This window comes from Panulirus ornatus, chromosome 57 (genome assembly GCF_036320965.1).
Source record: "Panulirus ornatus isolate Po-2019 chromosome 57, ASM3632096v1, whole genome shotgun sequence".
NCBI lineage: Eukaryota > Metazoa > Arthropoda > Malacostraca > Decapoda > Palinuridae > Panulirus > Panulirus ornatus.
This window is the reverse complement of record NC_092280.1, coordinates 31,258,531-31,276,039: the sequence shown is the minus strand read 5'-3', so window position 1 is coordinate 31,276,039 and position 17,509 is coordinate 31,258,531. Positions and strand designations below refer to the sequence as shown.

Sequence of the window (17,509 nt, the reverse complement as noted above, 5' to 3'; positions counted from 1 at the left end):
GTCTAAAATATCTTTTTCAAATCATTTTTGAAAATATTGAAATACTATCATCTGAAGGTCTCACCCAGGGACAATAATAGTTTCTTGAGGGTTAAAAACCTGAATCAATAGAACAGAGGTTCCAACATTGGAGTCACGATTCCAAGTAGGGTCAACAAGCATTTTTCTTGGAGTAATGAAGACAAAAAGACTTCCTTTCCTGTCAAAACATGTTTATTTATGCATTATACTTTGTCGCTGTCTCCTGCGTTAGCGAGGTAGCACAAGGAAACATGAAATAATGGCCCATCCCACCCACATACGCACATATACATATCTATACATTTCAACGTATACATACACAGACATATACATATATATACATGTACATATTCATATTTGCTGCCCTCATCCATTCCCATCGCCACCCCGCCACACATGAAATGGCATCCCCCTTCCCCGCACGCGCATGAGGTAGCACTAGGAAAAGACACCAAAGGCCACATTTATTCACACTCGGTCTCTAGCTGTCATGTCTAATGCACCAAAACCACAGCTCCCTTTCCACATCTAGGCCAAACAAAACTTTCCATGGTTTACCCCAGATGCTTCACATGCCCTTGTTCAATCCATTGACAGCATGTCGACCCCGGTATACCACATTGTTCCAATTCACTCTATTTCTTGCATGCCTTTCACCCTCCTGCATGTTCAGGCCCTGATCACTCAAAATCTTTTTCACTCCATCCTTCTACCTCTAATTTGGTCTCTCGCTTCTCCTCGTTCCCTCCACCTCTGACACACATATCCTCTTTGTCAATCTTTCCTCACTCATTCTCCCCATGTGACCAAACCATTTCAATACACCCTCTTCTGTTCTCTCACCCACACTCTTTTTATTACCACACATCTCTCTCACCCTTTCATTACTTACTTGATCAAACCAGCTCACACCACATATTGTCCTCAAACATCTCAGTTCCAACAGATCCACCCTCCTCCGCACAACCCTATCTATAGCCCACGCCTCGCAACCATATAATATTGTCAAAACATATCTTCTAATACCAAAGTCAGTAGTTATTCCACATTAGTGCATATTTTGCAAGTGTTATCAAGCCTGGGTTGTTTTGCTTTGCTATATTCAGTAACCAAAGTTTCTTCAGTTACCATAGTGTTCTGGTTTTATATGACACAAAATCATAAATATGCTGCTTAATTTTTGTGTGAGGGTGCTACAACCTTAGGAAAATTGAAATGAGCCATCATAGAAGAAAAGGATGGGAAACACTGTTTTGAGGATGATCTATAATGAGCTTGGCCCCAGACTGTCTTCTGAAGTTATATGAGTCTCTAATATCAATGGAAACTTAAAAAATACAGTGAAAAGAGTTATAAGATTAATGACCTGGAATCTGATCATACAAAGCTAAGGCAGGGGCATGTCAACTGGCAATACTGTTTTCCTTTTTTCTCCACTGAAGCAGCATGCTACACCAAAGTACCCTCAGCTTCAAAAACCTTTTGAAACCCACAAAAATAATTCCAACTTTAACAACAGAAATAACTGGATAGAAATAAACTATATGTATCTGCCAAAACACTTGGAATCAGTAAAAAAAATCCTTGTACAATTTCTGAAGAGCTTTTCATAGACTGGAGCTTTATATGCATGGGATAGTCTGGTTTGCAAATAACAAGCACTGCTTACTGTGTTGGCCATCAAGAAGGGCCATCCAGAGAGGGCTATGGTTAGTTGGTTGAGTTTTAAGCCGACTGACTGCTAGGTTCATTAGGGCCATTAAAATTAAGTTATAGCTACCAAATGAAAATCTTAAACACTTTCCTCTAGTGTTCAAGATAATTTGATGACTATACAAGCTCTCATGTACATATAGCTCAAGGTCTATGACACTTTGCAAGGGGCACTACATGTGTTTTACTGTATGCACCTTGACTGTTTTCTGTCAATATTACATATACAGAGTTAAAGGCTAAGAAGCATAAAAACAAAATGTAAATGAACTGTTGATAATTTGTAGCAATCTGCTCACAACCTACCTGCTCTGGAGCATGGCCCAGAAAATGCCAGAGTTACGAGAGATTGTCTTTTGAGTGGACATAAGAGTGAGATAATTTCCTTGGCCAGTCCAAATCAATGCAGCACCAGCTCCCACCAAAACAGAAGTTAAGTAGAGAATTACTGTCTGAGGCCACAAAAATCCAGCAACAAAAATTCTGTAGATGAGACATATAACTTAGTGATGTTATAGCTTTAAAATTTTCATAAAATCTATACTTATATGTATTGGCTATCATTACAGAATATTTTACACAAATATTGCCAATCAAAAAATGATAGGAGAAAAATAAGTTTTTGCATACAAAAGCACTGAATAACAACAAACTGGATCCAAATATTCCCCATTACCTTTATCATCAAAATGAGACTCATTCTTTCAGGTACACTTTTTCTGGTAAGATGAATCCTATGAAACAAGTGCTATTGTTCTACAGCTGATAAAGATAATTAACCTATAATGGAATTCAAAGCATGTACCACAGTATAAGCAAAGAGTTAACAGTTCTCTTACAACTACACAGAGAATTCTGATTTGAACATTTATTCCTTCCTGCACTGAGAGAATAACTAACTTGTTTCTAAAAAAAAATCAATGACTTCAGACAAATATGACACACACATAAGAGAGAAGCAGCAGTTCTTGTCCTTCCTCTCACCAAAAGGAATCTTTCCATGATACATTCCTTGAGAAACCCATTTAGCGATCTGTCACAAATTCTCAAACTATTATTGCTATTGGTTTCCATACCTCAAATGTCTTTGACATTCTCTTCTTTCTAAATCTCTGTGGTACTTTCCTATGGGTGAATTTTTTTTCCTTTTATCATGCTAATAAATTGTAATGCTACAAGGTTCTGATACGCTTGAGACAGTGAAACACACTGAATTTTTAATCAAATATTCGCGGCAGTGAACTTTTGTTTTCAGCACTCTAAAGCTGAGATGTTTAGTAATTTGAACTGTTGGCAAATATTTCTACACTTACTATCCTCCTTTGTATATGGAAAATAATTAGATTTTCCAAATATCTGAAAAAGAAAAGGAGAGAGAGAGAGAGAGAGAGAGAGAGAGAGAGAGAGAGAGAGAGAGAGAGAGAGAGAGAGAGAGAGAGAGAGAGAGAGAGAGAGAGAGAGAGAGAGAGAGAGAGAGAGAGAGAGAGAGAGAGAGAGAGAGAGAGAGAGAGAGAGAGAGAGAGAGAGAGAGAGAGAGAGAGAGAGAGAGAGAGAGAGAGAGAGAGAGAGAGAGAGAGAGAGAGAGAGAGAGAGAGAGAGAGAGAGAGAGAGAGAGAGAGAGAGAGAGAGAGAGAGAGAGAGAGAGAGAGAGAGAGAGAGAGAGAGAGAGAGAGAGAGAGAGAGAGAGAGAGAGAGAGAGAGAGAGAGAGAGAGAGAGAGAGAGAGAGAGAGAGAGAGAGAGAGAGAGAGAGAGAGAGAGAGAGAGAGAGAGAGAGAGAGAGAGAGAGAGAGAGAGAGAGAGAGAGAGAGAGAGAGAGAGAGAGAGAGAGAGAGAGAGAGAGAGAGAGAGAGAGAGAGAGAGAGAGAGAGAGAGAGAGAGAGAGAGAGAGAGAGAGGATATATCAAATCAGTATAAATGGCACAAAGGAGGTAACAACCTGAGAGATGTAAATTACTTGGTTCTATCCTTCCTAGCAGTCAGACGTGCCTGTTTTTGCTTCACAATATGATTTATGAGAGCAGATCTAATATCCTCTAGTGATTTTTCAGTGTTCTGTAAAGGCATCTTTTCAAGTAGAACTTTTTTACGTTTTGAAGTGTTTAGCTAGTTGTATATCATACTGTAGTGCTAAAAAGTTCCTTAAATTGAGGTAAAAAGTAAAAAAAAAATATGCCAACATGTGTTTGGAAAACACAACACAGATTTTTGGGAAAGTAGAACTCTTGTAAACCTAACATAAAGTAAGTGTTGCTATGACTTTCTTTTTATAAGCCATATTTTCCATAACAAATAATTTCTGGTTACTATTTCAGAATGCCAGCAAGTCAACAGTGGTCTATGTGCAGTGGGAAGTTTGGCATTCAAATTTGCAATAATCTTGTGATATGTTTCATTTGCAGGTTTTGCATGGACAGATGGACCCTTAAGGAAAATCTAGCTGCAGCTACTGATAAAATAACAGTTCTAGATATCCTTCAGGACATGTCTAATCCAGCTTGCTGAGAGAATCAGGGAGAGAGCCATCAAAATTGGACAGCAGCACTGTGGGTGTTGAGATACCCCACAGTAATCCTTCTCTCACCAGGGAAAGTTTTCCCTTCTGGGTAGTGTCATGAGGTGCAAAACCCCATGAATGTTCATCTTTGATGCCAATAATTAAAAAAACTTATTTCAGGATATGGGTCATGTTGATGACAATGAACACAAGAAAGGCTTGTTGGTGACTCTATGTTACAAAGACAAGTGGAAGAATTTTGTACCAGAAACCCTTTGTGCAGAAAGCATTTTTGTTTGCCAGGTCCCAAGGTAGATGATGCTGTCAACAATGCAGACGAGGTTTGTGGTGGCACTAATGATAATACACTTGTTATTTGTCATATAGGTACTAACTGTGTAACAAGGGAAAGATCAGGGGAGCTATTGGAGAAATATCTTTGGCTTATTTAATGTTCTTGAGATAAAAAACTAATAATCGTATGATTTCAGGAGTGCCAGGAACACCTTTAATAAGTATTCAGTCTAAATAACAGATTAGTGAACCTCTGTTTTTCAGGAGACAATGAGTGCATAAACTTGTGAGATAATTTTTACATGCAGTCTGATGTGAAGGACAGGACAGACTGTACCTGAAGAGAAAGTTGGACCTGCACCTTTTGATAAGCTCCTTAGTGAGTCTACATTCTCATAGTGGTAAAAAAAATACAGCCTGTGTGGAGCAGATCCATCCCCTTTTGTAAGTACTAATCTAAATAGGTTTCACTTTTGCCTAAAAATATATTATGTCTACACTCAGAGTACACAAAATAGTCTCAGAGTTACCACCAACAGCTAACATGATATGACTGCCATCTCTAAATCTTAGATATCAACAGAGAGATTTCCTCACCAAATACTGGCATTCTGTCCACAAACATACAATCTTACCATGTCATATGTAAGTATGTAACACTTGCCAACACTTAACTCATGCAGCTTATTCTTTGTGACTCTAAATTTTCCTGCAGTGAGCACTATGTGCTAGCCCTGCCTTTTGGCAAAATGATAGGAGCAGTAGATACAAACAGTGGGTAGGCACATTTAGGCAGGATTACTAGGTAGAAACATTAGGTCAAAGTAGCAGGTAGGAGCATTAGACAGTAGTCATTACAAACATTAGACAGAAGCTTCTGTAAACACTGTGCTAGACTTGCCCTCTGCCAGTGGCCTGCTAAGGGTGAGGCATTAGAGGCTAAGAAGTGGCACTGGAGTTCTTTAGTTATGAAAAAAGGCATCAGAGATATAGATAGATAAACAGAATTCTCAATTCCAGGGTACACTTTCTTTAATAGGGATAAGGGACACAAAGCAAGTGGTGGTGTCCTCCTCTTTGTTAAAGCTCATTTAAATCCTGAAGAAAAAACTGCTGTAGTCGTTGAGAACATCGACTTCATTTTAGTAGAAATCAAAGATAAAATTAGAAAAAAAAAGTAGGACTAATTTACAGGCCCCCTCTACAGACCCAAGAGGTAGGACAAAAGATTTCATGATCAATTAACAGAAATCTGTAATGAACAAGATTCTATCACAGTAGGAGATTCTAACATACCAGTACCTCAATGGGAAGAAACCCCTTCCAGTAGCTCCAGGGGTGGACTCTCCCAAAATCTGTCAAGAAACCTACTTGTGATGAAAATATATAAAATTTAGTACTAACTACAAATGAATATCTCATTAATGATGCTGAAGTTGGAGAAAAGTTCGGTGCAAGTGATTAATGGCGAATCTTTTTGAGGTTGCTTTCAACAACGCATGTAATGTTGGTGAACATGAAAACTATGAAAAATACCTGATTCTAAATATGCAAATCTTAATGATCTTCGCATTACTCTTAACAGTTAAACCCCTGGGATAATATAGTAAAGGACAATAACATGAACATAGTTTGGAAGAGCTTCAGAAAAACCTTCAAAGCAGCAGAGGGAACATAAGTACCAATGCATAGTAACAGTCTATTTCTTAAATAAAACTATAACTGGTGGAATGGTGAAATTAGAAAGTGCTTGTTGTCTTCTGAAACTAGCTTATAAGAAACTCACAGAATCCAATAACCAACATGGTAAATTAAGTCATGTAAAATTTGGGCAGAGAAAATAAAAGAGTTATATGACAATGTAAACGTCAATATGAAGCATTTATTGCTGGAATAGCAAAAGAAACCCTAAGGAGTTTTACAATTATGTTAAAAGAAAGAGAATCATTACCCAGTCAAGATTTCCATTAATTACAGAAAAGGGTAACTTGGTTCAAGAGAATGAGGCCATGGAAAAAAATGTCAAATGACTATCTTTGCTACTGTATACACGATTGAAGACACAAATCATGTCCCAAATCCAGTTGCATTCATAAGAGAAGGGAAAGTTCTTCAACAAATTGACATAAATGCCACAGACATACAGCAGCCCCTGAGAAGTTTTATCCAAGAACAATGAAAGAGGCAAAAAATGAGATATTTAAGCTCTTGAATGCCCTTTTCAGTGAGTCACTTTCTACAAGAAAGGTTCTAAATGAATGGAAGTTTGCCAATGTAACACTGATATTCAAAAAAGGTAATAAGTCTCTGCCTGGATATTATCATAGTATTAGTTTAACATCTGCAGTTGGATAACTTATGGAAACCATAATTTGAGAGAGAATTGTAAACCATTGTGAGGACATCATGTAATGACGATTCTTAAGCATGGTTTTCGACAAAATTGCTCATGTCTGACAAACCTGCTTTATATCTTTTATGATATTAACAACATATATGATGAAAGTAAAGCAGTTGGTGTTATATATCTAGACTTTCAAAAAGCTTTTGATAAGGTTTTGCATTAAGGATCACTAGCAAAATAATTTAAGTAATATGGTACTGATGGGGTTGCACTTCAGTGGATAGGAATTCAGTTAACCGGCCGTACATAAAGAGAAGTAACAAGTGGAGCACCACATGGAACAGTCTAGGGACCAGTTTTCTTTCTCATACATAAGAATGATACTGATAATGGGCTGCATTGCTAGATAATAAAATTCAATGATGATACAAAACTGGGAAATAAATCTACAAATGAATGTCCACAGCTTCAAACTGACAAAGACAAATTGATGAACTAGGCTCATAAGTGGCATATGAATTTCAATGTTAATAAATGCAAAGTTTTATATATTGGAAGTGAAAACAAAAAGGCAAGCTACAGTATGAATAGTGTTAAAGTGCAAAAGGTAAATGAGGAAAATGACTTATGTAACAATGTCAAGTGACCTAAACCCATGTAAGCAGTGCACAGAAGCTGGAAAAAGAGCAAACAAAATTCTTGATTTCATAGGTACAGCCTTTGAATTCAATTCAATGGTTTGTCCATATCTTGAATACTGCATTCAGCTTTGGTCACCCTGCCTAAAAAACACAGAAAGATTGGCAAGATTATAGCATTGAGCAACCAAGATGATTCCCAGACTGAGAAACAAATCCTAAGAGATCAGACTGAACAACTTTAGCTTAGAAAAGAGAGGATTGAGAGGTGATCTCAAGCAAGTATTCAAAATGATCAAAGGCTTCAGTAATCTTGATCTATCATGTTAGCTAAAACTTGGTTCATCTGATTTTACTTGTAAAAATAGATACAAACTCGTGAACAAATGATTTACCCTAAATGAGGTGAACTACTTTTTCTTCAAAATGACTGTTAACATATGAAACAATTTGCCAATTAGATTGGTTGAAAGTAGTAATATAAGTACTAAATATATATGAAGAGACTTGATAAATACTTTGCATTAAGTCCATGACTTTCATTATTTGCACCTCCATAGTCAAAAGGACAATCAGCAGGTTTCTCTCTTTAAACTATTTGTATGCATTCTAGTTTTCCCTTTAAATCATCTGTATGCATTCTAGTTTTTCTCTATGAATTATCTGTATGCATTCTAACATTTATTTACCACACTATTCTGTGAGTTTCTGATATCTTCCAGTCACAAACAACCAGTGATCTGTTACAATCAGAATTCCCTTGTATTCCTTTGTAATATAAAAAAGGGTTAAAAGGCACTTTGTTTTTTTTCTGAAGGCTTTGTTTCCATGGGCTGCATTCCTTACTTCACGGACTCCAACAGAGTTTGTTTCCATGGGATACGTTCCTTAATTCATGGTCTCCAACACATTTTGTTTCCATGGGCTATGCTCCTTACTTCATGGTCTCCATTATATTTTCTGAAAATTAATTTCCAATGATACCGTATATATCATCTCTTTATTATTTGCTTTGAAATTTTTGACTCATCCATTAGCTGCCTGAAAACACTTCTGCTTTTATCACAGAGGAAAATATTTGCACTCTCAATGTACATGTATGAAGAGGTGCTGGCAGACTCCCTCTGTAAGTGGTAACCCTACAGGTGAGAAATTACCTTTTATGAGACTTGATTAACATCAGAGATGAATACAATACATCACTGAAGACCTTCTTACCCCATAGAAGCTGATCTTGTCCTACTCCCACATGGAATGCAGCCTCTGAGCTGAAGGATCCCAAAAGATGGATCCTAGGTTTATGTGATACTGTAAAAATTTATTAAGAGGTTTCATGTTTATGTGATTGAAATTCACAAACATTTCCAGATTGAGTACCAAAGTAAAATGACATTAAATAAAACATGTAATTCTAGCTTGCTTACATGTACGTAATCCCACCAGCAATCATGGTGAGCTTGGGGCCAAGGTAGCTGAGGCATGATGGAGCTAACCAGTTGAAGGAAGCAAAAACTGCATAAATGACAGCCAGCGATATGTAGCCTGAACCGGAGAAGTTAGGGTCCTCTGCCTGGATGCTTTTGATCACCACTTGCTGTAGGAAGTGACAACACATTAGGCAAGGAGTAATTCTAAACACTCATTTGTTTATCAATATGTTATTTCACGTCTAATTCTACAAGAAATATATTTCTGTATAAATGGTGATTACCATATATCATACATAACACTTACAATTCAAAAATGAAAAATATTGATTTTTTTTTTTTTTTTTTTTTTTTTATACTTTGTCGCTGTCTCCCGCGTTTGCGAGGTAGCGCAAGGAAACAGACGAAAGAAATGGCCCAACCCCCCCATACACATGTATATACATACGTCCACACACGCAAATATACATACCTACACAGCTTTCCATGGTTTACCCCAGACGCTTCACATGCCTTGATTCAATCCACTGACAGCACGTCAACCCCGGTATACCACATCGCTCCAATTCACTCTATTCCTTGCCCTCCTTTCACCTTCCTGCATGTTCAGGCCCCGATCACACAAAATCTTTTTTCACTCCATCTTTCCACCTCCAATTTGGTCTCCCTCTTCTCCTCGTTCCCTCCACCTCCGACACATATATCCTCTTGGTCAATCTTTCCTCACTCATTCTCTCCATGTGCCCAAACCACTTCAAAACACCCTCTTCTGCTCTCTCAACCACGCTCTTTTTATTTCCACACATCTCTCTTACCCTTACGTTACTCACTCGATCAAACCACCTCACACCACACATTGTCCTCAAACATCTCATTTCCAGCACATCCATCCTCCTGCGCACAACTCTATCCATAGCCCACGCCTCGCAACCATACAACATTGTTGGAACCACTATTCCTTCAAACATACCCATTTTTGCTTTCCAAGATAATGTTCTCGACTTCCACACATTCTTCAAGGCCCCCAGAATTTTCGCCCCCTCCCCCACCCTATGATCCACTTCCGCTTCCATGGTTCCATCCGCTGCCAGATCCACTCCCAGATATCTAAAACACTTCACTTCCTCCAGTTTTTCTCCATTCAAACTCACCTCCCAATTGACTTGACCCTCAACCCTACTGTACCTAATAACCTTGCTCTTATTCACATTTACTCTTAACTTTCTTCTTCCAAACACTTTACCAAACTCAGTCACCAGCTTCTGCAGTTTCTCACATGAATCAGCCACCAGCGCTGTATCATCAGCGAACAACAACTGACTCACTTCCCAAGCTCTCTCATCCCTAACAGACTTCATACTTGCCCCTCTTTCCAAAACTCTTGCATTTACCTCCCTAACAACCCCATCCATAAACAAATTAAACAACCATGGAGACATCACACACCCCTGCCGCAAACCTACATTCACTGAGAACCAATCACTTTCCTCTCTTCCTACATGTACACATGCCTTACATCCTCGATAAAAACTTTTCACTGCTTCTAACAACTTTCCTCCCACACCATATATTCTTAATACCTTCCACAGAGCATCTCTATCAACTCTATCATATGCCTTCTCCAGATCCATAATATTGATATGTTCAATTATATTTTGGTGAAGTTACATATCACTCAATAAAAAAATCATCAGCTACACCTAGTCTTTATTGCTGTAGTACAAATTATATAACATGTAATCTAAAACAAAATCAATTCTCAATTCCAAAAGTAGAACAAAAGTAGAGACTAGTTTTAATGAAATAAATGCTCTAACATACATGCAAATAGCTGTAAGTCTAGGGGTTCTCAACTTGGGGAAATTACCACCAGTGGGGGTAATTTGAACATTTTCATTGGGTAACGGGCAGATGCAAAAATAGACTTGAAAAATATGAAATGTCAATACCACTTCCAAAGAAATATATCTATGATAACTTGTACATGATTTAAAGGTTGATAATTTTGAGTATGAACTTTCATAAGCACCAAGTGTTACTTGACATATACTGGTATATGTGGCAAGGTCTGGTCTGGCCACAAGGAACCTCAGCTAATCCTGAGAGCTGCCAATTAATGAATGCATGCTTGTGAATCAATGTTTGCCAGGTGCACTGACAGAAATTACTTTTGAAGGGGATGGGAGTCAGTCATGAACTTACCAAAATAGTGATGAAAAGCTCAACAGCTGTATGAACAAACTGTGTTTTAAGATGGCTTAGCACTTCTTGAATTATTTGGATCTTGAATTAAATCAACAGTATTACTCTAATTCTCACAGAATTGAGTATGCTGCTGTACAAAAGTAACTTTATGAAATTGGTGACCATCTTAGAAAAAATATATGTATGATACTTGATGACATAAGATAGCTGAGAGCAATGATGAAGGGAGTTTTAATTAAACAAAGTGATATGCTTCTACAGAGAGAGTTGATTTCATTTTCATAAACTTTTGTCAGTCTAAAAGAAAGGTGGTGAAACATACTCAGTTGTTTTGTTGGTCAATGGTGTGAATTACTGAAAATCTTAAGTATACAAACTCATATATCTAGTTTTCTTCTAAAAGGACTGCCAGGGTTTGAATAACTCTAACAATATATGAAACATCATTATCATTGAGTACAATAAATTTGATGTATATTGGATAGTTAAAGGGGTGGTTGGCCACAGGGGAGTATCCACTTCACATCTCCTTGTACATCTGTTTGTACCATCATTCTTGTATTTTACTACAGTTATCACTGTACAGACAGTGTTTCAAAATCAATCAAGCTCGACCATCAAGAGACAAGGTCAGTACAAGTAAATCCACATTAGAGCTGTATAGCACATGATCCCAAAGCCCAAGGAAATACAGCAGCCACCTCATCCATGAAAGAGTGTCAAAGGGTTTGAGGTGGTAAATGGTAGTGCGGTGTTGTAATAACAAGTGCTGGTCAATGGTACTGAAAGATGATATCAAGATTGCATGGTATCTGGTCTAGAGCTGGCTGCTGTTGTTGCTTAATCAACTAGATTGCTGGGGAAGATTCAAAGGGTAACAATCACCTCTGACCTCCAAAATAGTATTTACACTGAACATCAGTGGACTAACCCTTAGAGAAAGGTCTCTCCTTTGCTTATAGGGAAGCTATCAATGACTTAGCCAGGGGAGGGAGAAAGCCATTTTCCCTTGATTAGTGTTACAATCATACTTTGTTTCAATAATTACTGAACCAGCCTGCACAGCTGAAATACACATACCATACAATTTACTTTAAGGACATATATGGATTCTTTAACTTTCCTTCTTAGAAACATGTGTTGGTACATCCCATTCCAAAGCAGGGTGATATTTCTAACCTCTGTAACTATCGTCCTGATGCTTTGACATCTACTACTTCTAAAGTTTTTGAATCCCTCCTTAACTCCCATATCCTCAGACATCTTGAAACTCATAGTCTTCTCTCTGATCACCAGTATGGCTTATGTAAGGTGAGATCCACTGGTGATATTCTTTCCAATCTCCCTAATGTCTAGTCATCATCCTTGAAAGATTTTGGGGAATTCTAGAAAGATGCCCCTTATTTATCCAAAGCTTTTGACAAGGTCTGGCACCAGGCTCTCATCTCTAAGCTCCCCTCTTTTGGCTTTCCTCCCTCATATCTAGTTTCCTCTCAGGTTGATCTGTCTCCATGGCTGTTGATTAGTCTCTCCCCCTTTCTCCATCAACAGTGGTGTCCCTCTAGGTCTTGTTCTGTCTCCTAAACTTTTTCTTCTTTTTGTCAGTGATTTCCTTTATTCTACAAGTAACCAAATGCACTCATAAAGCGATGATTTACATAATGCATTTCTCCACATTCTTTACATCTGCTTTTTCTTCTTTTATTTGATCTGCATCTTGTCTCGACAAATCTTCCTCAATAAATTCAGGCTTAGACAAAATATCTCACTGGGGTTGATGAAATTTGGTTAAGTTTAAAGCCTTCAAGAACCAGTTTCTGCCCATTTCTTATATCAAAATTCCTCACAACTTTTCTGTCTCCTTTGATAGATCTGTAGTTCAACCTCTTGACTCAACATTTTTTTTTTTTTTGTGCTTTGTCGCTGTCTCCCGCGTTTGCGAGGTAGCGCAAGGAAACAGACGAAAGAAATGGCCCAACCCACCCCCATACACATGTATATACATACGTCCACACACGCAAATATACATACCTACACAGCTTTCCATGGTTTACCCCAGACGCTTCACATGCCCCGATTCAATCCACTGACAGCACGTCAACCCCGGTATACCACATCGCTCCAATTCACTCTGTTCCTTGCCCTCCTTTCACCCTTCTGCATGTTCAGGCCCCGATCACACAAAATCTTTTTCACTCCATCTTTCCACCTCCAATTTGGTCTCCCTCTTCTCCTCGTTCCCTCCACCTCCGACACATATATCCTCTTGGTCAATCTTTCCTCACTCATTCTCTCCATGTGCCCAAACCATTTCAAAATACCCTCTTCTGCTCTCTCAACCACGCTCTTTTTATTTCCACACATCTCTCTTACCCTTACATTACTTACTCGATCAAACCACTTCACACCACACATTGTCCTCAAACATCTCATTTCCAGCACATCCATCCTCCTGCGCACAACTCTATCCATAGCCCACGCCTCGCAACCATACAACATTGTTGGAACCACTATTCCTTCAAACATACCCATTTTTGCTTTCCGAGATAATGTTCTCGACTTCCACACATTCTTCAAGGCCCCCAGAATTTTCGCCCCCTCCCCCACCCTATGATCCACTTCCGCTTCCATGGTTCCATCCGCTGCCAGATCCACTCCCAGATATCTAAAACACTTCACTTCCTCCAGTTTTTCTCCATTCAAACTCACCTCCCAATTGACTTGACCCTCAACGCTACTGTACCTAATAACCTTGCTCTTATTCACATTTACTCTTAACTTTCTTCTTTCACACACTTTACCAAACTCAGTCACCAGCTTCTGCAGTTTCTCACATGAATCAGCCATCAGCGCTGTATCATCAGCGAACAACAACTGACTCACTTCCCAAGCTCTCTCATCCACAACAGACTTCATACTTGCCCCTCTTTCCAAAACTCTTGCATTCACCTCCCTAACAACCCCATCCATAAACAAATTAAACAACCATGGAGACATCACACACCCCTGCCGCAAACCTACATTCACTGAGAACCAATCACTTTCCTCTCTTCCTACACGTACACATGCCTTACATCCTCGATAAAAACTTTTCACTGCTTCTAACAACTTGCCTCCCACACCATACATTCTTAATACCTACCACAGAGCATCTCTATCAACTCTATCATATGCCTTCTCCAGATCCATAAATGCTACATACAAATCCATTTGCTTTTCTAAGTATTTCTCACATACATTCTTCAAAGCAAACACTGATCCACACATCCTCTACCACTTCTGAAACCACACTGCTCTTCCCCAATCTGATGCTCTGTACATGCCTTCACCCTCTCAATCAATACCCTCCCATATAATTTACCAGGAATACTCAACAAACTTATACCTCTGTAATTTGAGCACTCACTCTTATCCCCTTTGCCTTTGTACAATGGCACTATGCACGCATTTCGCCAATCCTCAGGCACCTCACCATGAGTCATACATACATTAAATAACCTTACCAACCAGTCAACAATACAGTCACCCCCTTTTTTAATAAATTCCACTGCAATACCATCCAAACCTGCTGCCTTGCCGGCTTTCATCTTCCGCAAAGCTTTTGCTACCTCTTCTCTGATTACCAAATCATTTTCCCTAACCCTCTCACTTTTGCACACCACCTCGACCAAAACACCCTATATCTGCCACTCTATCATCAAACACATTCAACAAACCTTCAAAATACTCACTCCATCTCCTTCTCACATCACCACTACTTGTTATCACCTCCCCATTTGCGCCCTTCACTGAAGTTCCCATTTGCTTCCTTGTCTTACGCACTTTATTTACCTCCTTCCAGAACATCTTTTTATTCTCCCTAAAATTTAATGATACTCTCTCACCCCAACTCTCATTTGCCCTTTTTTTCACCTCTTGCACCTTTCTCTTGACCTCCTGTCTCTTTCTTTTATACATCTCCCACTCAATTGCATTTTTTCCCTGCAAAAATCGTCCAAATGCCTCTCTCTTCTCTTTCACTAATACTCTTACTTCTTCATCCCACCACTCACTACCCTTTCTAATCAACCCACTTCCCACGCTTCTCATGCCACAAGCATCTTTTGCGCAATCCATCACTGATTCCCTAAATACATCCCATTCCTCCCCCACTCCCCTTACTTCCATTGTTCTCAATGAACATACTTCAAATAATGTAACATCCACACTGTCTTGGAAACCCCATATAATTGAAACAGCTAAGTGTGCCTCGAAACTGGGAGTCCTGGTTAGATGCTGAAATTTCATTTTTCCAACAATTGGTCTATATATACAAGGGACTGATTTCTCCTTGTATGGAGCACAGCTCTCACATCTGGGATGGTTCTAGATCTGCATCCTAACTTGATAACAGAGTTAAGCTGAAAGCAGTCTGACTCATAAACTATCCCAGGGTACCTACAAAACCTGACCCACGTGGCCTATGCCATAATGTTGGTTGACTTTCCCTCTTCTATAGGTATTTCTTTGGTTTTTACTCCTGAAAGCTTGCTGCTTCTGTGCCTCCATCATTAGCTAAACCACACAATACTTGGCAAGGTGCTGCATCGGATGATTTCTGTGTGGCCATTGGCAACTTAACAGTGAGCTGTTTTGATAAATGTTTCATTCCCTACACCTAAAAGCTATGGAACTCTACCCTCTCATGTCCTTCTCAACAACTGTAATTTGACATTATTCAAAAGATCAGTTTTTCACTTCCCCGAGTTTCATAAATACTTTTCCTTGCCTCTTTTGTTTCCCTTTCATTAACCTATTTATATTTCAATTAAGCACTCCCCCCCCTCCCCCCTCCATGATGTGGACTTTTGCCCTTGACTGGAGCCTCCAATGTAGGAAAAAAAAAGGATTCTTATTTCCTTCACTGTGTTATGATCCACTCATGGTAACTGCACCTCCCACAGCTCACACACACACACACACACACACACACACACACACATGCACACACAAAGACTGATGACAGGATAGGGCTGATAAGTTTAAAATGAAAAATTTTGGCAGCAGATCATGAGAGCATGAAGCATGATGGAAAGAAACATAAAACCACGGTGACACAAACAGAGGTATGCAAGAAATTAAGTGCAACTATTGAAATAATAATATGAAATGTTAGAGATGAGGCAGCTATTGAAATAATAATGTGAAATGTCAAAGATGAGGCAATCAATAAAATATATGGGCTAGTTGAAGGATGATTTAGAAAAGCACACAGCATACAGGATCAGTGCTAGCTAAAATGGTGTTCATATAGAATGTTAGAGACAGAGGTCAACACCTCCACACTGAGGGATCTAGATGTAAAGTAGGTGGCACCAAAATTAGAAAGACTAACAAAGCAGAAATTGATAGATGCAAATCACATATCATTCTTGGCTGGGAAGATAATACATCTGATAAGAAAGAAAGGGGAAAAAGGAGGAAATACATAATAAAAGATTGCTGGGGCTGGAGGCTAAGGTACTGCCAGATGCAATTTTTACAATAAAGGAAAGAAGGAGAACTGGTGGTCATAACTAAGACATACGATGACGACTAGGTGTGGTGGACTGTAGTGGACTCTTTATCAAATGGACTCTTTATCAAGTGGACTCTTTATCAAAAGTGCACTTAATATGATTGGAGTTGTGGAAACTAAGCTTACTAAAGAGATAAGTTCTCATCTGTTCTGGCCAGAAGCATATATAATAGCAAGAGAGGAGAGAGAAAGCAGAAGGGGAAGTTTAGTCCTCTTTATACGATAAAATAATGGTTCATACGATACATAATGGGAAGAGTAACAACAGGGAAGAAGAACAATGATCCAGAACAATTATACTGTGATATCAACAAAGGAAAAATCAAGATGGCAATAAAGAGGTAAAACATGCAATTCTTAGAGTTGATTAAGTACTGATAATGGAGGATTTCAATCATAAAGAGACATATTAGGGGAATTTGGATTTTCATGGTGACAGTCAAGAAGACAACTTTTTAGAGAGTATACAGGAAAGTTTCCTATACCAGCATGTCACAGAGCATCCTAGGATGAGAGGCACTACTATATCATCATATGCTAGATCTTATCTTCATACATACTAGCATTGATATTGAGAACATTATGCATGATAAAGCAGTTAAAAGTGATCATGTAATGCTCAAGTTTGAATATGTGGTAAAAGAGGAGATTATAGGAGTCGAGGTGGACAGGACAGGAAGAGGAGATATAATCAAGGAAATCATACAAACTTCAATAATTTCTATGGTAACAAAGATTGGGAAATGGAGTTTTGTTAACAGGAACCAGGTCTTTATGGTGAGTTTCTGTGAATTTACAGAGAAAAAGTAAAAGCA

General features: G+C 38.6%; 1 protein-coding gene across 14 annotated transcripts in view; it reads right to left on the bottom strand.

Moving 5' to 3' along the window:
- Positions 1-17,509, bottom strand: part of LOC139766416 (UNC93-like protein MFSD11) — a 138,466-nt gene that overhangs the window by 38,482 nt on the left and 82,475 nt on the right. For all 14 annotated transcript variants that reach the window (XM_071695058.1, XM_071695073.1, XM_071695059.1 and 11 more), the window contains 2 exons: positions 8,930-9,099; positions 2,041-2,217 (listed from right to left, as the gene is read on the bottom strand). In XM_071695058.1, the coding sequence (XP_071551159.1) occupies positions 2,041-2,217; positions 8,930-9,099 (347 nt within the window). The remainder of the gene's footprint in view (positions 1-2,040; positions 2,218-8,929; positions 9,100-17,509) is intronic.